This window comes from Perca flavescens, chromosome 5, assembly GCF_004354835.1.
Source record: "Perca flavescens isolate YP-PL-M2 chromosome 5, PFLA_1.0, whole genome shotgun sequence".
In the NCBI taxonomy this organism is placed as follows: Eukaryota; Metazoa; Chordata; class Actinopteri; order Perciformes; family Percidae; genus Perca; species Perca flavescens.
Window position 1 is genome coordinate 38,201,797 of NC_041335.1, and position 20,022 is coordinate 38,221,818.

The 20,022-nt window shown below is 40.6% G+C and overlaps 1 protein-coding gene across 4 annotated transcripts in view; it reads left to right on the forward strand.

Moving 5' to 3' along the window:
- Positions 1 to 16,524, forward strand: part of zfand5a (zinc finger, AN1-type domain 5a) — an 18,894-nt gene extending 2,370 nt beyond the window's left edge. For 3 of the 4 annotated variants that reach the window (XM_028579275.1, XM_028579271.1, XM_028579273.1), the window contains exons 2-6: positions 6,331 to 6,492; positions 7,597 to 7,699; positions 10,658 to 10,743; positions 13,906 to 14,034; positions 15,637 to 15,794. In XM_028579275.1, coding sequence (XP_028435076.1) covers positions 6,333 to 6,492; positions 7,597 to 7,699; positions 10,658 to 10,743; positions 13,906 to 14,034; positions 15,637 to 15,785 — 627 coding nt within the window. In that variant the 5' untranslated portion in view covers positions 6,331 to 6,332 and the 3' untranslated portion in view covers positions 15,786 to 15,794. Of the gene's footprint in view, positions 1 to 6,330; positions 6,493 to 7,596; positions 7,700 to 10,657; positions 10,744 to 13,905; positions 14,035 to 15,636; positions 15,795 to 15,848 lie in introns of those variants that run through there. The other variant, XM_028579272.1, reaches the window with a different exon arrangement.
- The last annotated feature ends 3,498 nt before the right edge of the window (positions 16,525 to 20,022 follow it).

The following is a 20,022-nucleotide window of genomic DNA, read 5'->3' on the forward strand; positions in this document are numbered from 1 at the left end:
TGCTTTCACAAAGTATTTACACAATGAGATTTTACATAAATAGTCATCAGTAATGTGGATATAATGACTAAGTGGGTAAAGGTGAATAATAGAACAGTTACAGCAGTCTGGTAAGTTCAGAAAATGACCTCACTTTACTGTAATGCAGCCTTTAAAACCAGGAAAAGACACTTATGCCATATCACGATATCCAAAATCTTAGACAATACCTATTCTCATATCACGATATCGTTATAATATCAATATATTGCCCAGCTCTAATTAAAAGTAGAGCAAGGATTAAATTAATCGCAAAAACTGTTTTTGATAATCTGAGACAAGATGAGGTCCTCAAATGTCTCGTTTTGTCCCCAGCTCCGAGACATCCAGTGTCCTGTCCCAGAGGAGAGAAGACACTAGAACATTATTCATATAACCCTCCCTGTTGTCTTCCCTGTCGACCGGCAGCAACTTTTAGTTTTTCTGGGTCAAAATGTTTTAAAAAAATCCAACGTTTTGGTCGTTTTTTTTCGACACTTTTGTCATATTTTGCGAAGTTTCTGGCAATATTTTTCTGCACTTTTTTGACGTTTTTTCAAAAAGCTTTTCCCATGTTTTGTCACTTTTTCCTGACACTCACTTTTTTTTTTTTTTAAGATTATTTTTGGGCATTTCTACTAGAGCTGGGCGATTTGTTTCCCTAAAAAAATCTTGAGTTTTTTTTTTTTTTTATTTATTATAAAAAACTAGATATTCGATTTGATTTCCCCCCCTTCCATTTAAAACAAAATAACTGCGAATTGTAAATATATTTTAAAAATATATATTTATTTAATTAAAGTGCATCAACATAAACAAAATTGCAAAGGCAAACCCTTTCTCTAAGTGAAAAGTCACTGTGCAGTGTGCAACAAAGATTGTTAAACATCCAAATTATTTATACTATATATGTATGTATGTATGTATGTATGTATGTGTACATACATACATACATACATACATGTACATACATACATACATACATACATACATACATACATACATACATACATACATACATACATACATACATACATACATACACACACACACACACACACACACACACACACACACACACACACACACACACACACACACACACACACTTTTTGCAACTTCCGGTTCGTAACTCCGTAGATCAACTTCGGCGGACAAAAAGAACGCACCGTAAATAACCGAGATGTAATGTATTGAATTCTTATTTATTCGTACACTCAACTCGACAGAGGGGGTAAAAACTAACACAACTGGCCCGTGGATCTGTTCATTTTTCTGATCCCCGATCCAGTGTTTTTTTTTTTTTTTTTTTTTGTTGTAAATATCGGGACCGAAATCCCATCTTAATATCGGATCGGTAACCCTGTACTAAATGCACCTTACTGTACGTACGCACAGCCGCCCACTTGAGCTTCTAAAGTTACTGGAAGTCCATTAATTTTCAATGGAAGCTTCTCTCAGCTGCAAGGAATGTTTTTTTGGGACATTTTGATTGACCAGAGCACCAATCAGAAAGTTGAAAGTAGGTCAACTTTATGGTAATGAGCTATGACGCGGTTCAGCGGCAAGCAGCCAATCGGAATATAGACGTCCTTCGCGCTGGCTGATCCTGGGGGAAACATATGATGTAAACTTTTGTTCCTACCAAGACATAGGGCTGCTCGATTATGAAAAAAAAAAAATACAATCACGATTATTTCGGTCAATATTGAAATCACGATAATTTAACACGATTGCACGTTGACTTCTGGAAAGATGTTGCAATTAGGGCTGCCAGCTCTTAGTCGATTAGTCGACTAATTGGTTGTTTTGGTCTTAGTCGACTAAGATTTCTTTAGTCGATTAGTCATTTTTTATGCTTATTCATGCTTAATTACTCATTTCCAAGTAAACACGAGATTTAAAGTGGTGCTTTTGCAGGATTAATTGTGGAGAAACTTAGTTTTACAGATGGTTAATTAACTACATTTATATTGTGCTTTTCTAGTCTTAACCACCTCTCAAAGCTCACAGCTCTGTCAATTAAATCAACTAATCGATTAGTCGACTAAATCCTATAAGTGTTAGTCGACTAAGGAGTTCTTTAGTCGAGGACAGCCCTAGTTGCAATTACTGAACTTAAAAAACAGTGTGAAAAAGTTAAATAAATCAACAGTAAAAAAAAAAAAAAAAACGCGTACAACTGTGAACTTTGCCGTAATACTTGTCCTAATGAAACTTTATTTTTTCATTCAGAACACGAGAGAAAATAAGAGTTAACTTGCAAAACGTAATGAGCTAAATAATTGTTTCTCTCGATTATTCTGGTTTTGTGATCATTGGGAGCAGAAATCATAATCCCGATTTTAAATTTCGATTAACTGCGCAGCCCTACGTTAGTTTCGAGAAAGTGATTTTTGTCAACATCGGGACCAATATCCGATCTGCTAGGGCTGTGCAATTAATCGAAATGTAATCGTGATTATGATTTTGGCTCCTAATGATCCCAAAAACAGAATAATCGAGAAAAACAATTATTTAGCTCATGCCGTTTTGCAAGTCTTATTTTCTCTTGAGTTCTGAATGAAAAAATAAAAAACAAAAAAACAAATTTCACAGTTGTATGTTTTGTTTTTTATTTATTTAACTTTTTCCGCTATTTTTTTTTTTTAAGTTCAATAATCCTTCCTGAAGTCAACGAGTAATCATGTTAAATTATCGTGATTTCAATATTGACTGAAATAACCGTGATTATATATTTTTCCATAATCGAGCAGCCCTAATCTAAATGTTCCTGGAGAGGCTGGCAGTCGTTTCAGTTCACTCAAGGTGTCCTGTCCTCACCAACGCACTGCCATGTGACATTAAATCTCTCCTCCTCCTCCTCCTCCTCTTCTTCTCTTTATCTCCCCCTGCATGCAATCTCTGCCCTGTCAACAAAAGGGTTTCCTTGAAAAATCCCACAAAGACCTTCTCCCCCTTTCAGCGTCACGTGTTCGGCTGCTGACTAATCTGAGCGGTAATACGACAGCGCAGCTCCAAAGGATCTTTTTCTTCACGTGCGGTTCAACTCCAGTCCATCATGCTGACCGTGACATTTTTAAACTGTAGGCTTTTAAACATACAGTACAGGCCAAAAGTTTGGACACTCCTTCTCATTCAATGCGTTTCCTTTTTTATTTTCATGACTATTTACATTGTAGATTCTCACTGAAGGCATCAAAACTATGAATGAACACATATAGAATTATGTCCTTAACAAAAAAGTGTGAAATAACTGAAAACATGTCTTATATTTTAGATTAATAAGGGAATAATTCCACTAATGAACCCTGACAAGGCACACCTGTGAAGGTAAAACCATTTCAGGTGACTACCTCATGAAGCTCATTGAGAGAACACCAAGGGTTTGCAGAGTTATCAAAAAAAGCAAAGGGTGGCTACTTTGAAGAATCTAAAATATAAGACATGTTTTCAGTTATTTCACACTTTTTTGTTAAGTACATAATTCCATATGTGTTCATTCATAGTTTTGATGCCTTCAGTGAGAATCTACAATGTAAATAGTCATGAAAATAAAAAGGAAACGCATTGAATGAGAAGGTGTGTCCAAACTTTTGGCCTGTACTGTATGTCCCTCACTTTCTTAGAAAAACGCGTGGCTGTTTGTGTGACACAAACAAAAGGAACATTGGACAGAGTGTCTCGGACTCAGCTGTCACGTTTCGGGGGGGGGGGCCCCAGCTGTCAGACAAACAGCATGTTAACCTTTCACGAAGACCTCACACAGACGGGCACGGTAAAAGGGGGCCTGCAGCTCAAGATTATTTTCTGCATGAATGGGCTTGTTTGGTCTCTAAAATGTCAGAAAATGGTGAAAAAAATGTGGATCAGTGTTTCCCCAAAAAGCCCAGGATGTTCAGCGTACTGTCCCACAGGAGAGAAGACACTAGAACAATGTTCATATTTAACACGCTGACTTCAGAGGAGTTTGACTTTTTATTTCGTAACCAATGACTCAAACTGATCAATCGATAATCCAGAGAGTTGCACAACGAGCCGATCAGCCTTGGCAGCCTCGTAGATGTTGTCTGGGTTTTATTTTCTGGTATCGGTGGATCAGAGACTTTGGGGCAGGACGGGCTCGTACCGAGCTAATCTAGGCCTTCCTGTCTCTCTCTCTCTCTGTCTGTCTGTCTGTGCCTCTCTGTCTGTCTGTCTCTCTTTCTGTCTGTCTCTCTCTGTCTGTCTGTCTGTCTCTCTCTCGGTCTGTCTCTCTCGGTCTGTCTCTCTCTCTCTGTCTGTCTGTCTGTCTCTCTCTTTGTCTCTCTCTCTGTCTCTCTCTCTGTGTCTCTGTCTGTCTGTCTCTCTCTTTGTGTGTCTCTCTCTCTCTGTCTCTTTTCTCTCTCTCTCTCTCTATGTCTGTCTCTCTCTCTCTCTCTCTCTCTGTCTCTCTGTGTCTGTCTCTCTCTCTGTCTGTCTCTCTCTGTCTCTCTCTCGGTCTCTCTCTTTGTGTGTCTCTATCTCTCTCTCTGTCTCTTTCTCTCTCTCTCTGTGTCTGTCTCTCTCTCTGTCTCTCTCTCTGTCTCTCTCTTTGTGTGTCTCTATCTCTCTGTCTCTCTGTCTGTCTCTCTCGCTCTCTCTGTCTCTCTCTCTGTCTCTCTTTTTGTGTGTCTCTATCTCTCTGTGTCTCTCTCTCTCTGTCTGTTTGTTCTCATCAAGCTGTTTTTGATCTGTGGCCTCAAAGGCAGCGTCTCCCATTACACAACTTCCTGCTGTATTATTGCAGCAGGGCAACGACGTCACGGGGCTACACGTTCTGCCCAGTTACACACGTACACACACACACACACACACACACACACAGACACACACAGAGACACACACACACACACAAACAGAGACACACACACACACACACACACACACACACACACACACACACAGACACACACACACACACAAACAGAGACACACACACACACAGAGACACACAGAGGCACACACACACACACACACACACACACACACACACACAAACACAGAGACACACATACACACACACACAGACACACATAAACACATACACAGACACACACACACACACACACACACACACACAGAGACACACACACACACACAAACACAGAGACACACACACACACACACACACACACACACACACAGGAAGAGCTCAGAAGTTTACTGTCTGTGTGAAGGAAGGGACCAGAGTGACGAGGCAGTGATGGTAATTGTGACGAGTCATTCGTAATCATGACGCACAATGACGACACGTAAAACACAATCACCCCTTTTGTTAGGAAGAAATAACTTAAGTGATGCCAAATATGTAACTATAATTAACTTTTGGGAGGGGCACAGTTACAGATTAGAGCTTCAACTATCCATTATTTACATTGTTCATTCATCTGGCATGTCTTGTATGGTCTAAAAATATGTAATGTCAGAAAAATATGTTAAGTTTACTGCCACGGATGAGTGAAGAAACTAGAAAAATATTCACTTTTAAAAAGATGTGTCTGTGTGTTCAACTATTAATTTAATCTACAACTATTTAGATACACAAGTCAATCTTCTCTGATTCCAACTTGTTAAATGTGAATATGTTCTTTCTTTCTTTCTTTACTTCCCTTATTTATTCATCCTTGCCTTCCATTCATCTTGCCTTTTCCCTTTTTTTCCCCATCCTTCCCTTTTCTTCTTCCCTTTCCTGTGTGTGTGTGTGTGTGTGTGTGTGTGTGTGTGTGTGTGTGTGTGTGTGTGTGTGTGTGTGTGTGTGTGTGTGTGTGTGTGTGTGTGTGTGTGTGTGTGTGTGTGTGTGTGTGTGTGTGTGTGTGTGTGTGTGTGTGTGTGTGTGTGTGTGTGTGTGTGTGTGTGTGTGTGTGTGTGTGTGTGTGTGTGTGTGTGTGTGTGTGTGTGTGTGTGTGTGTGGCCAAGTATTTTGATAATCGATTAATCAGTTTGAGTCAAAACTTCTCTGATGTTGGCTTGTTTAAATGTGAATATTGTTCTAGTGTCTTCTCTCCTCTGTGACAGTAAACTGAATATCTTTCGAGTTGTGGAACAAAATAAGACATTTGAGGACATCATCTTGGGGCTTTTTGGGGAAACACTGATCCACATTTTTCACCATTTTTAGAGCCTAAACAACTTAATCCATTCATCCAGATAATAATAATCCACAGATTAATCCACCATGTAAAATCATCATTAGTTGCAACTCTGCTTTCACAAGCGTTTGTGCAGAAAACTTCTCTCTGTCTCGCTGTGTGAGTCTTAATTCTCTCTCCGTGTTTCTCTCGTTTTTGTTAGCAATGGCCCAAGAGACGAACCAGAGCCCGGCGCCGATGCTTTGTGCCACCGGCTGTGGCTTCTACGGTAACCCCCGAACCAACGGCATGTGCTCCGTGTGCTACAAGGATCACCTGACGCGCCAGCAGAGCAGTGACCGCACCAGCCCCCTCAGCCCCATGGGTAGGTGGCCCTGAGTTTGTGTTGTAAACTAAAAAGCACCTTTAAACTATATATTTACAGCTGGGTTTATTATAGTAAACTTAAACACAAATAAGCAGTGAAATATATTGGTTGTAAACTGAAACTAAATGAACCCGAAAACCTTCCGAGATAAAATACTTTGAAGCTATATTGTCACGTTAAAAGATATAATAAAAATAACAATGAATGCTTTTCTGAAAACTAACTAATACTAGTAATTGTTGGGTCTTTGTAAATTATAGTGTGGTCTAGACCTACTCTATCTATAAAGTGTCTCGAGATAACTCGTGTTATGATTTGATACTATAAATTGAATTGAATTAAACACACTCTGAAACTAACTCGGACTAAAACTAGTAAACACACTCTGAAACTAACTCAGACTAAAACTAGTAAACACACTCTGAAACTAACTCGGACTAATACTAGTAAACACACTCTGAAACTAACTCGGACTAACTCAAACTAATACTAGTAAACACACTCTGAAACTAACTCGGACTAACTCAAACTAATACTAGTAAACACACTCTGAAACTAACTCGGACTAACTCAAACTAATACTAGTAAACACACTCTGAAACTAACTCGGACTAACTCAAACTAATACTAGTAAACACACTCTGAAACTAACTAACACACACACTGACACAAACACAAAAACACAAACGCAAACAAACACACACCACAAACACACTGACACAAACACACACCACACACACACCCACATACACTGACACACACAAAAACACAGACACACTGACACACAAACACACACCGCACACACACAGTGTGCGTCATGATTACAAGCAGTAAAGATTAAAGCCACCGAGAAAGAGAAAGCCCGGGATCATTCATCATTACACAGCCGCTCTCTCTTCAAGAACTGTTTACGCTTTTTATTTTATTATTTTTAATTCCAACATTAACACAGTGCATGCAAACATGTTTGGGGGTTTTTCTCGGTATTTTCCTGCTTTTGATTGTACACGTTTTGTACTTTTTGTGTCCAGTATTTAAATGTCATTGTGCTCTGTTTTTGAGTTTTTTGTCTAACGGCGTTCTCTGTGTTGTCTGATTCAGGATCGGCTGGTAGCCCTACCTCAGAGGCCTCGGCCATGCAGAGACTAGAAGCCAGTCTAGCCAAGGTCGACACCTCTCCGGCTTCGTCGCCCAGCATGTCTAGGTCAGTACCGGCTGGGTTTGATCCTGACCCCACGTCACATTAGCTACAAAAGAGACAGACATGCACTCGCTTGTGGGCACTCCTGGTGCGTGCCTATAGCCTACTCCTGGTTGATTGGCAACAGTAAACAGAAATTCTCAACCTAGATTTTCAAACCTCAAGATGTCATTTATTAATGTGCATTCATGTCTAAATGACATACCTAGTGTCTTCATTAATTCATAGGTGAGTTTTGGGGCGTAACATGCAATAAACCAATCAGAAATCATCTCCCATTCCCTTTTAAAAGCCAGGCGCGTTTGGACTACAGGTGTGAATCTTCACTAATCTCCCGATTTGATTATCATGTCAGCGATTCAATTCAATGTCTCGATGCATCACGATGCGTCAAATCCATGTTTCTATTAAAGCCATGTAGGAGATTTAACTCATAGCTTCAAAAACCAAACATTCTGCAATGCTCTAATACTAAATAACTTGGATACATAAAACTATACAGCACTGAGCACATGGCACTTCCTGAATGTGCAAAACATGCCAGAATATGTAAACAGAAATGTTGTCAGGCCGACATTACATTATTAACAGAAATAATCCATTATGAGCCGGCCGATTATCGATGCAGCATCGATTATTTGATTCATTTCAACACCTCTAGTTTGGACCTTGGAGCATTGCTATTATGATGGAGGATTTACACCGTAATATTATTATTTTATTATTTATTTTATATAATTTTTTTATTTCTATTTTATAACTGCTTAAATAAAGTGCCTGTAGCCAGCATTTTACCGCCATTATAAGGTTTTAGGTGCAGTAAGCTGCATGACTGTCACTAAAAGACTTTTCCCTAGATCTAGTGACTGTAGTCAGACTTCTTTAGCTTTTTTTCAGTTTTGTCTTTAAGCTTTTTGATTGTTATGTACAGTACAGGCCAAAAGTTTGGACACACAAATTGGCCATTTCCTCAGCTCTCATTTGCAGCAAAGTTTAGGAGTTTTGTTCACAGGTCTATGAGGCTCCATCTACACGACTACAGTACAGGCCAAAAGTCTGGACACACCTTCTCATTCAATGTGTTTCCTTTTTATTTTCATGACTATTTACATTGTAGATTCTCACTGAAGGCATCAAAACTATGAATGAACACATATGGAATTATGTACTTAACAAAAAAGTGTGAAATAACTGAAAACATGTCTTATATTTTAGATTCCTCAAAGTAGCCACCCTTTGCTTTTTTATTAATAAGGGAAATAATCCCACTAATTAACCCTGACAAGGCACACCTGTGAAGGTAAAACCATTTCAGGTGACTACCTCATGAAGCTCATTGAGAGAACACCAAGGGTTTGCAGAGTTATCAAAAAAAGCAAAGGGTGGCTACTTTGAAGAATCTAAAATATAAGACATGTTTTCAGTTATTTCACACTCTTTTGTTAAGTACATAATTCCATATGTGTTCATTCATAGTTTTGATGCCTTCAGTGAGAATCTACAATGTAAATAGTCATGAAAATAAAAAGGTAACGCATTGAATGAGAAGGTGTGTCCAAACTTTTGGCCTGTACTGTATATATTTACTGCTTGAGCTTTTCTAACATTTAAGACCAAAAATGGTCCAAAATGATGTGAATAAGGGCGTTTTCACACATGAAAGTCCAAACCAAGGTCCGGACCAAGCTTCATGTTTTTGTTACATTGTCTACATTTGATCCGGTAAGTTGTGGTTTCACACTGCAGTTTTGCAAGCGCACTAAAGATCTATATACGTGACAAACCTACGTCCTGCCGTCATCACATACGTGAGCTACGTCTCCAGATACTTCTGACTGATTGGTTTGTTGAAGGGCTTCCTCGTCCTCTCATGTGCTCTCTCTGTGTTGTACTGCCGCGGCCCTTTTTGTTTTGTTGTGATGTTGAGAAGCAAGACACGGGAACTTTCTTTCTGGAGCATTTATTCAGAGACAAACTGAAACCTACGCTGTACATTTACCACTTAACAAATAAACTGCTGATGTATTCTCTGCTCTGATAGCCGACAGCTGTCTTCTCTGAACGCATTCACCGTCACTCTCTCTCACTAAGCACCTTAAAGGAGCTTCCCCGGTCTTGTAACACAAGGAGAGCCTGCCAGAGCTTCTTGTATTTGGTCCAAAAGTCCGAACCATCCAAAAAATGCTTTCACACTATAAACGAACCGGACCATGGTTCAGTTTGGTCCGGACCGAGACCACCTCTTTTTATCGGACCAAAATTTGGTCTTTTGATCCGGGCCTCGGTCCGGGGGAGGTTTCACACCTGTAATTTTGGTTCGGATCAAACTAAAAAGTCCGAAAGTCCGGACCAAACGAGGTATGTGTGAAAACACCCTAAGAGACCCAAAACTACCACAAAGAGACGCAACACGACTACAAAGACACACGGCACAAAAAAACAAGAAAGAGACCTAACAATGTTTGGGGGAATTGCATTTTCTTAATTGAAAAATGTAACATTTTCTTGAGGAAGGATGTCTAAACCCCTCGCCAAATACACACTCCCAAGTCTTCCTCAAAGCAAGGAAAACCACTGCCTGTAGCTAGTTAGAAACATCCGATCTAAGCATGTCTAAGGATTATTGTAGCAACCTGTGTGTACCACAGAGGACACGTTAGCTCTTAGCTAATGTTAGCAACGTGTTAGCAAGCTAAGGCACTTTCAAAACAATATGCTGCCTAGCTTTCTGATTCATCCATATTCCACTATAACACAAGTTGCATCCTGTGAAAATGATAAAGCCTCACTTACAGAAATGTAGTTTGCCTAAAACTGATATTTGGATATTTGACTTGGTAAAAACATGCATGCTTTTAGGCATTTTTGTTCCGGTTGAATGTGCTCTGTCTACATAATTAGTAATTGGTGAACGTGAGAGCTAACTGATCCCTGTTTCTTCCTTTTTATTCAATCATTCAGAACTGTTCAAGGATCTCTTCCTGTGACTCAACAAATGACAGAGATGAGCATCTCGAGAGAGGACAAACCTGAACCCTTAGAGCCCGGTAAACACGCACACACAGACACACAGACACACACACACACACACACACACAGACACAGGCACACACACTCTTGCAGTAACAGGCAGGCTAGCAGATCTAAACAAGCAGACACACGCAGGAGAACTCTTCCATACAGACTTCTTGAGGCAGACATGGCAGCACCAGCGCTGCTGCATTCCTAAAACCCAGCTGTTAGTTTAACTCACAGCCTCTGAGAAAGAGAGGAGGCCTAAAAATAAACCGGATTTAAAAATACCTCTACGCCAGAGGGAGACTTTCTCCGAGTCGGCACGGTGTCTCTGCCAAGAACAAGAGCTGGAAATGTCGAGATAAGGAACGTACTAACTACCGGGGATTGGTACAGAAGAACACCATTTCAGTTGCAGGTCTAAGGCTACATCTACACTTCTATGTTGTCCTCCCGGGTCAAAACTGAAAATCAAATTTTTTTTCAAATGTTTCCGACAAATTATTGATGCTTTTTTTTTTTCTTTTTCTCAACATTTTTGAGGTTTTTTGTCCCTTTTTTTTTTTTTTTTTTTTTTTTATTGTTAGTGCCTTGTTTGTTGGTCGCTTTTTTTCAAAGCTGTTTTCAGCGGTTTTCTAGGCTTTCAACGCTTTTTTTCAATGTTTTTGGCGCTTTTGTCACTTTTATGTCATTTCAGTCAACATTCTTTGACGTTTTTCATTGCGAAGAGCGCTGCGTTGAACCGTCCGTGTTATTTTTGGGCACTTTTGTTGAAAGAAACCCACATTTCTGATGTAGAAAACTTTGAGAAGGGGTCAGAACACCTCACTACTGCTGCATTTTGGAGCACTGAAAACTTCAACATTTGGAACCACTGCTGCCCCCAGTTTTGGTTTGTAAACTCCAGTGTTGCTTTGTAGTCTGGACGGAGACAAACGGAGACATCTGGAAACGAAGACGCACGCCAGCGTTTGCCTCCTGATTGGGTCTCATCAGTCATGACTATTTTGAGAAAAATAAGGTGCTATATTTTGGAAGAATTCTGAGTTTCAGAAAAAAGTCATTCCCTAGAGAAAGCCCAGTCAGTCTTATCGGTTAGGTAGCTTACAGACCTCTCAGTAACAGTCTCTGCTCTCACTTTTCACCGTTGTTGCTCTTTCTCCAAAGTATTTCCTGTATTTTTAAACTTCTACATCTGTGATTTCCAACCGCAGAGTAACGTCAGACAATCTTTTTCCTGTTCACACCGGCACGCACTAGGGGTGTAAGAAAAAGTTGATACACTTGAGTATCGCAATATTTTATTTTGCAATACTATATCCATTTATTTATTTATTTTTTATAACGTTCAAAAATATTTATGTAAGACAGTGGTTCAAGTTTATGTTGTGTTTAAACCCTCTACTGCTAGATGGCTATGCTGAGACGCACCACTAGTGTCCTTTCCTAGCAGTGCCTAACAACAGTGTCTAGCAGTGCCTAACAACAGTGTCTAGCAGTGCCTAACAACAGTGTCTAGCAGTGCCTAACAACAGTGCCTAACAACAGTGTCTAGCAGTGCCTAACAACAGTGTCTAGCAGTGCCTAACAACAGTGCCTAACAGCAGTGTCTAGCAGTGCCTAACAACAGTGTCTAGCAGTGCCTAACAACAGTGCCTAACAACAGTGTCTAGCAGTGCCTAACAACAGTGTCTAGCAGTGCCTAACAACAGTGTCTAGCAGTGCCTAACAACAGTGTCTAGCTGTGCCTAACAACAGTGTCTAGCTGTGCCTAACAACAGTGTCTAGCTGTGCTTAACAACAGTGTCTAGCTGTGCTTAACAACAGTGTCTAGCAGTGCCTAACAACAGTGTCTAGCAGTGCCTAACAACAGTGTCTAGCAGTGCCTAACAACAGTGTCTAGCAGTGCCTAACAACAGTGTCTAGCAGTGCCTAACAACAGTGTCTACCAGTGCCTAACAACAGTGTCTACCAGTGCCTAACAACAGTGTCTACCAGTGCCTAACAACAGTGTCTAGCAGTGCCTAACAACAGTGTCTAGCAGTGCCTAACAACAGTGTCTAGCAGTGCCTAACAACAGTGTCTAGCAGTGCCTAACAACAGTGTCTAGCAGTGCCTAACAACAGTGTCTAGCAGTGCCTAACAACAGTGTCTAGCAGTGCCTAACAACAGTGTCTAGCAGTGCCTAACAACAGTGTCTAGCTGTGCCTAACAACAGTGTCTAGCTGTGCCTAACAACAGTGTCTAGCAGTGCCTAACAGTGTCTAGCAATGCCTAACAACAGTGTCTAGCAGTGCCTAACAACAGTGCCTAACAGTGTCTAGCAGTGCCTAACAGTGTGACCCATGTATCGTGATACGTATCGTATCACCAGATTCTAGCCTATACGCAGCCCTAGCACACGCACATGCCCAGTGTGTCTCAACGGTCATGTGATCTGTGATGTCAGACGTATTAATATGGACAGAGATAAGTTGTGCTACTGGAGCTGACACTCTTGTGTGGACGGAGATCGTTTTTTGTTTCAAAACGCTGCTTAAAAATGCAAAGTACAGTACAGGCCAAAAGTTTTGGACACACCTTCTCATTCAATGCGTTTCCTTTTATTTTCATGACTATTTACATTGTAGATTCTCACTGAAGGCATCAAAACTATGAATGAACACATGTGGAATTATGTACTTAACAAAAAAGTGTGAAATAACTGAAAACATGTCTTATATTTTAGATTCTTCAAAGTAGCCACCCTTTGCTTTTTTTGATAACTCTGCAAACCCTTGGTGTTCTCTCAATGAGCTTCATGAGGTAGTCACCTGAAATGGTTTTACCTTCACAGGTGTGCTTTGTCAGGGTTCATTAGTGGAATTATTTCCCTTATTAATAAAAAAGCAAAGGGTGGCTACTTTGAAGAATCTAAAATATAAGACATGTTTTCAGTTATTTCACACTTTTTTGTTAAGTACATAATTCCATATGTGTTCATTCATAGTTTTGATGCCTTCAGTGAGAATCTACAATGTAAATAGTCATGAAAATAAAAAGGAAACTCATTGAATGAGAAGGTGTGTCCAAAGATGGAGCCTCATAGACCTGTGAACAAAACTCCTAAACTTTGCTGCAAATGAGAGCTGAGGAAATGGCCGATTTGAGCATGTTTTAATGAGTCTTCTTCTCTGTGTCTCTCTCTTGTGTAGTAGTAAACCAGCCTGCTGCGTGTAGCCCTTCTCCTGTAGCCTCGTCCAGCGCTGACGAAGGGAAGGGAGACCCCCCCAAACCCAAGAAGAACCGATGCTTCATGTGCCGCAAACGGGTCGGACTTACAGGTGAGCACGGCAACGTGTGTGTGTGTGTGTGTGTGTGTGTGTGTGTGTGTGTGTGTGTGTGTGTGTGTGTGTGTGTGTGTGTGTGTGTGTGTGTGTGTGTGTGTGTGTTTATGTGTGTCTTTGTGTGTGTGTGTGTGTGTGTGTGTGTGTGTGTGTGTGTGTGTGTGTGTGTGTGTGTGTGTGTGTGTGTGTGTGTGTGTGTGTGTGTGTGTCTCTCTGTGTGTGTGTGTGTGTGTGTGTGTGTGTGTCTCTCTGTGTGTGTGTGTGTGTGTCTCTGTGTGTGTGTGTGTGTGTGTGTGTGTGTGTGTGTGTGTGTGTGTGTGTGTGTGTGTGTGTCTCTGTCTATGTGTGTCTCTGTGTGTGTGTGTGTGTGTGTGTGTGTGTGTTTCTCTCTCTGTGTGTGTGTCTCTTTCTCTCTCTGTGTGTGTGTCTTTTTCTCTCTCTGTGTCTGTGTGTGTGTGTGTGTGTGTGTGTCTCTCTGTGTGTGTGTCTTTCTGTGTGTGTGTGTGTGTCTTTCTCTCTCTGTGTGTCTTTCTCCATGTGTCTTTCTCCGTGTGTGTGTGTGTGTCTTTCTCTCTGTGTGTCTCTGTGTGTCTTTCTCTCTCTGTGTGTCTCTGTGTGTGTGTGTCTTTCTCTCTCTCTCTCTCTGTGTCTCTTTCTCTCTCTCTGTCTCTCTCTTTATGTGTGTGTGTGTCTCTCTCTGTGTGTGTGTGTGTGTGTGTGTGTCTGTGTGTGTGTCTCTCTCTATGTGTGTCTGTGTGTGTGTGTGTGTGTGTGTGTCTCTTTCTCTCTGTGTGTGTGTCTCTTTCTCTCTCTGTGTCTGTGTGTGTGTGTCTCTCTGTGTGTGTGTGTGTGTGTGTCTCTTTCTCTCTCTGTCTCTCTTATGTGTGTATGTGTCTCTCTCTCTCTCTGTGTGTGTGTGTGTGTCTTTTCTCTCTCTCTCTGTGTGTGTGTGTGTGTGTGTGTGTCTCTCTCTCTCTGTGTGTCTTTCTCTCTCTGTGTCTCTCTCCTTATGTGTGTATGTGTCTCTCTCTCTGTGTGTGTGTGTGTGTGTGTGTGTGTGTGTGTGTCTCTCTGTGTGTGTCTCTCTCTGTGTGTGTGTGTGTGTGTCTTTCTCTCTCTCTCTGTGTGTCTCTTTCTCTCTCTCTGTCTCTCTCTTTATGTGTGTATGTCTCTCTCTCTGTGTGTGTGTGTGTGTGTGTGTCTCTGTGTGTGTGTGTGTGTCTCTCTCTCTATGTGTGTCTCTGTGTGTGTCTCTCTGTGTGTGTGTGTGTGTGTGTGTGTGTGTGTGTGTGTGTCTCTCTCTCTCTCTCTCTGTGTGTGTGTGTGTGTGTCTCTCTCTCTCTGTGTGTGTGTGTCTTTCTCTCTCTGTGTCTCTCTTTATGTGTGTGTGTGTCTCTCTCTCTGTGTGTGTGTGTGTGTGTGTGTGTGTGTGTGTGTGTGTGTGTGTGTGTGTGTGTGTGTGTGTGTGTGTGTGTGTGTCTCTCTCTCTCTATGTCTGTGTGTGTGTCTGTGTGTGTCTGTGTTTGTGTGTGTGAACAGTGTTAGTGTTTCCACTCGTCCTGTTCCAGATCTGACCCCTGACTCCCTTTGTGCCTCCAGGTTTCGACTGTCGCTGTGGCAACCTGTTCTGTGGCATCCACCGGTACTCCGACAAGCACAACTGTCCCTACGACTACAAGGCCGAGGCGGCCGCCAAGATCCGCAAGGAGAACCCCGTGGTGGTGGCCGACAAGATCCAGAGAATATAGATCCTACCAGAACAGAACGATCCAGAGAATATAGATCCTACCAGAACGATCCAGAGAATATAGATCCTACCAGAACAGAACGATCCAGAGAATATAGATCCTACCAGAACAGAACGATCCAGAGAATCCAGAGAATATAGATCCTACCAGAACAGAACGATCCAGAGAATATAGATCCTACCAGAACAGAACGATCCAGAGAATATAGATCCTACCAGAACAATCCATGACCACACCTCTCACTGTCCCAGAGACTGGAGAACGAGTGTGAGCCTTTTTGAGATGAACGCTGGCTACGTGAGGATGGAAAGGACTTGATTTTACAAAAATAACAACTTCAAGAGAAATGACGGACCGAAAAAAGAAGAAGAAGAGAAGAGTCTGAGGGAGATGCATGAATGATCACTTTTCTCCTGTTTTTGATTAATTCGTTAGTTTTATTTTATCCTATTTTCTGTGGTGTGACTTTTTCCGCTGTTCTCTTTTTTTTTTTTTTTTTTTTTTTAAATCTAAGATTATGTATTGTCTTTACAAAGAGCAGCCCAAGCTAACTCTCGCCCCCAAACCAGGCGCCATTTTGTGCCAAACCGTGACAGCCATGTTACTTAAGACCCCGTCCCGTGTCAGGCGACACCGCTCGGTCCCTCGATCCACGTTTTGAGCTCCTTTTTTTTTTAGTTCTTCTGGCTCCGCGTTCGGTCAACGTTTTTAGGAGAAGCCTACAACTGTCCCCCAACCCCCAACCGTGCACAAGGGGCTTTGTCACTTTTGTCTGTCTTTTCCTAGCTTTACCTACCTCACAGCTGCTGTGTTAAGCCTCGCTGTCTCCCCTGTCTCCCCCCACCCCCGACGGAGCAATGGATCCTCTTTGATCTTCAGCCTCAGTGACCATCTGAGCAGCATGTCTGTGTTGACTTTGACCGGTTTGATTGTGATGATGAGGCTGTTTAGACTGATATAAGGAGTTCCCTCCCCCCCCCCCCCACCCCCAAACTGGTCTGGGACGCCTGGTGCAGGACTGATTTTAGGGTTTGTTTTTCAACCTGGCCCTATTTCGTTAAGGTTGTTGTGTCTACGTGACAGATGGGAACAAGAGACGAGCTCCAATGTGACGTTAACCGTCAGTCAGCGTCAACTAAAAGTTCTGTTGTTGTTGCTGACAGACTCAGATTATTATTCTAAGTGTCTGACAACATTATGGGATGGATCCCTACAGAGATAGACCTTTTTAGTTAAAGAAGTGGACAGAAACTAAATAAAACTACGAAAAGCCGTCTTGGTTCATCTTTCCACTGTTCCAACAATCACCACTCTGGTTTGGTTGAAATAAACCCTTAATTCACCCATTTACATGTGGAGATATGCTGGCTCTATACACGCTAAAAGTCCTGATTATTTACATGGAGTCTGGTGGAGATATGCTGGCCCTATACACGCTAAAAGTCCTGATTATTTACATGGAGTCTGGAGTTTGGTGATGGTGATTTTGGGGCTGTTTCATGTTAAACTAAAAGGATCTTACTCTTTAACTAAAAGGTCTATCTCTGTAGGGATCCTTTACATAATGTTGTCAGACATTTAGAATAATAATCTGAGTCTGTCAGCGGCAACAACAGAACTTTTAGTGGACTCTGACTGATGCTGAACATCTGTCCTGTAGGGTTACATTACAGCCCGGTTCACAGCTGCTGGTTACAGCGTTCTCGCTCAACACTGGACCAGTGGTAAAGATAATTGTTCACATCAGTCACTTAGACACCAAAACATGGGAAAAACAAGTTGAAAAAGACACAACCTTTCTAAACAACAATATTTTCGGGGCATGAGTGAATGGGGATAAATGCACGAGTTACTTTTCATCTGCGTTCTAAATATTTGGCACCACTGAACTTGGAGGGTTTCAGACATTTTATTTGCTGAGAGACAATTATCTGTTATGTTTTAATTAGTGTGTGTGTGTGTGTGTGTGTGTGTGTGTGTGTGTGTGTGTGTGTGTGTGTGTGTGTGTGTGTGTGTGTGTGTGTGTGTGTGTGTGTGTGTGTGTGTGTGTGTGTGTGTGTGTGTGTGTGTGTGTGTGTGTGTGTGTGTGTGTGTGTGTGTGTGTGTGTGTGTGTGTGTGTGTGTGTGTGTGTGTGTGTTTAGAGGAGAGAGAGAGTGTGTGTGTTAGAGGAGAGTGTGTGTGTTAGCAACACATGTTTACAAAATTACAGGAGCATGCCAGCATTAGATTTATGGAAAAATAATAGATACCAAGATTTAGATGTAACTTCTCATCTGTCTAACAGCTGTGTGTGTGTGTTAGATGTAACTTCTCGTGTGTGTGTGTGTGTGTGTGTTTCCATGGCTGCCTGACCTTTGTTTATGAGTTGTGTTAATCCCTCCTTTTTTTAATTTCCCTGTAAGGATGGTTTTTCATTTTTAAAAGACAACTGTATGTATCCGTTTGAGTTTCTCCCCTGATTCTTAGTTGTATGCAAATTTGTACAAAAAAAACATGAAAAAACAACAAACTGTGTTGATATTTATGTATTACATATAATCTTGCTATCCAGCATTACGACAGAATAGTATCATGTAAATAAAACTGTACAGAGAGACATTACCGAGCCTCGTCGTTGTGTGGTGACTTCTCACAGCTTTCCTCAATCGTATTAGTAATAGTTACTTCCACGTGCGCACAAACGCACACACACACACACACACCTACAAATGCATGCACAAATGCACGCACACACACACACAAACCTTGTAACCTAGGTACTGTCAGAGCCCTCATACTCTGCTTCTGACTGGCTAGTAGTCCTTAAAAAATACACTTAAATGAATAGTTCACTACTTTCATTGACATTTTTTACACACACACACAAGCAAAGGATCATTTTTAGAATAAGTTCACTGTACAGCAATCTTTGGCTCGCTGTTCTCCATGTGTAAGAATGCTTCTATATCCTTAGCCCTGTGATGTATAATAAGGTTATAGACCTATATCCTTAGCCCTGTTATGTATAATAAGGTTATAGACATATATCCTTAGCCCTGTGATGTATAATAAGGTTATAGACATATATCCTTAGCCCTGTTATGTATAATAAGGTTATAGACATATATCCTTAGCCCTGTGATGTATAATAAGGTTATAGACATATATCCTTAGCCCTGTTATGTATAATAAGGTTATAGACATATATCCTTATCCCTGTTATGTATAATAAGGTTATAGACATATATCCTTAGCCCTGTGATGTATAATAAGGTTATAGACATATATCCTTAGCCCTGTTATGTATAATAAGGTTATAGACCTATATCCTTATCCCTGTTATGTATAATAAGGTTATAGACATATATCCTTAGCCCTGTTATGTATAATAAGGTTATAGACATATATCCTTAGCCCTGTTATGTATAATAAGGTTATAGACATATATCCTTAGCCCTGTGATGTATAATAAGGTTATAGACCTATATCCTTAGCCCTGTTATGTATAATAAGGTTATAGACATATATCCTTAGCCCTGTGATGTATAATAAGGTTATAGACATATATCCTTAGCCCTGTTATGTATAATAAGGTTATAGACATATATCCTTAGCCCTGTGATGTATAATAAGGTTATAGACCTATATCCTTAGCCCTGTTATGTATAATAAGGTTATAGACATATATCCTTAGCCCTGTGATGTATAATAAGGTTATAGACATATATCCTTAGCCCTGTTATGTATAATAAGGTTATAGACCTATATCCTTATCCCTGTTATGTATAATAAGGTTATAGACATATATCCTTAGCCCTGTGATGTATAATAAGGTTATAGACCTATATCCTTAGCCCTGTTATGTATAATAAGGTTATAGACATATATCCTTAGCCCTGTGATGTATAATAAGGTTATAGACATATATCCTTAGCCCTGTGATGTATAATAAGGTTATAGACATATATCCTTAGCCCTGTGATGTATAATAAGGTTATAGACATATATCCTTAGCCCTGTTATGTATAATAAGGTTATAGACATATATCCTTAGCCCTGTGATGTATAATAAGGTTATAGACATATATCCTTAGCCCTGTGATGTATAATAAGGTTATAGACATATATCCTTAGCCCTGTTATGTATAATAAGGTTATAGACATATATCCTTAGCCCTGTTATGTATAATAAGGTTATAGACATATATCCTTAGCCCTGTTATGTATAATAAGGTTATAGACATATATCCTTAGCCC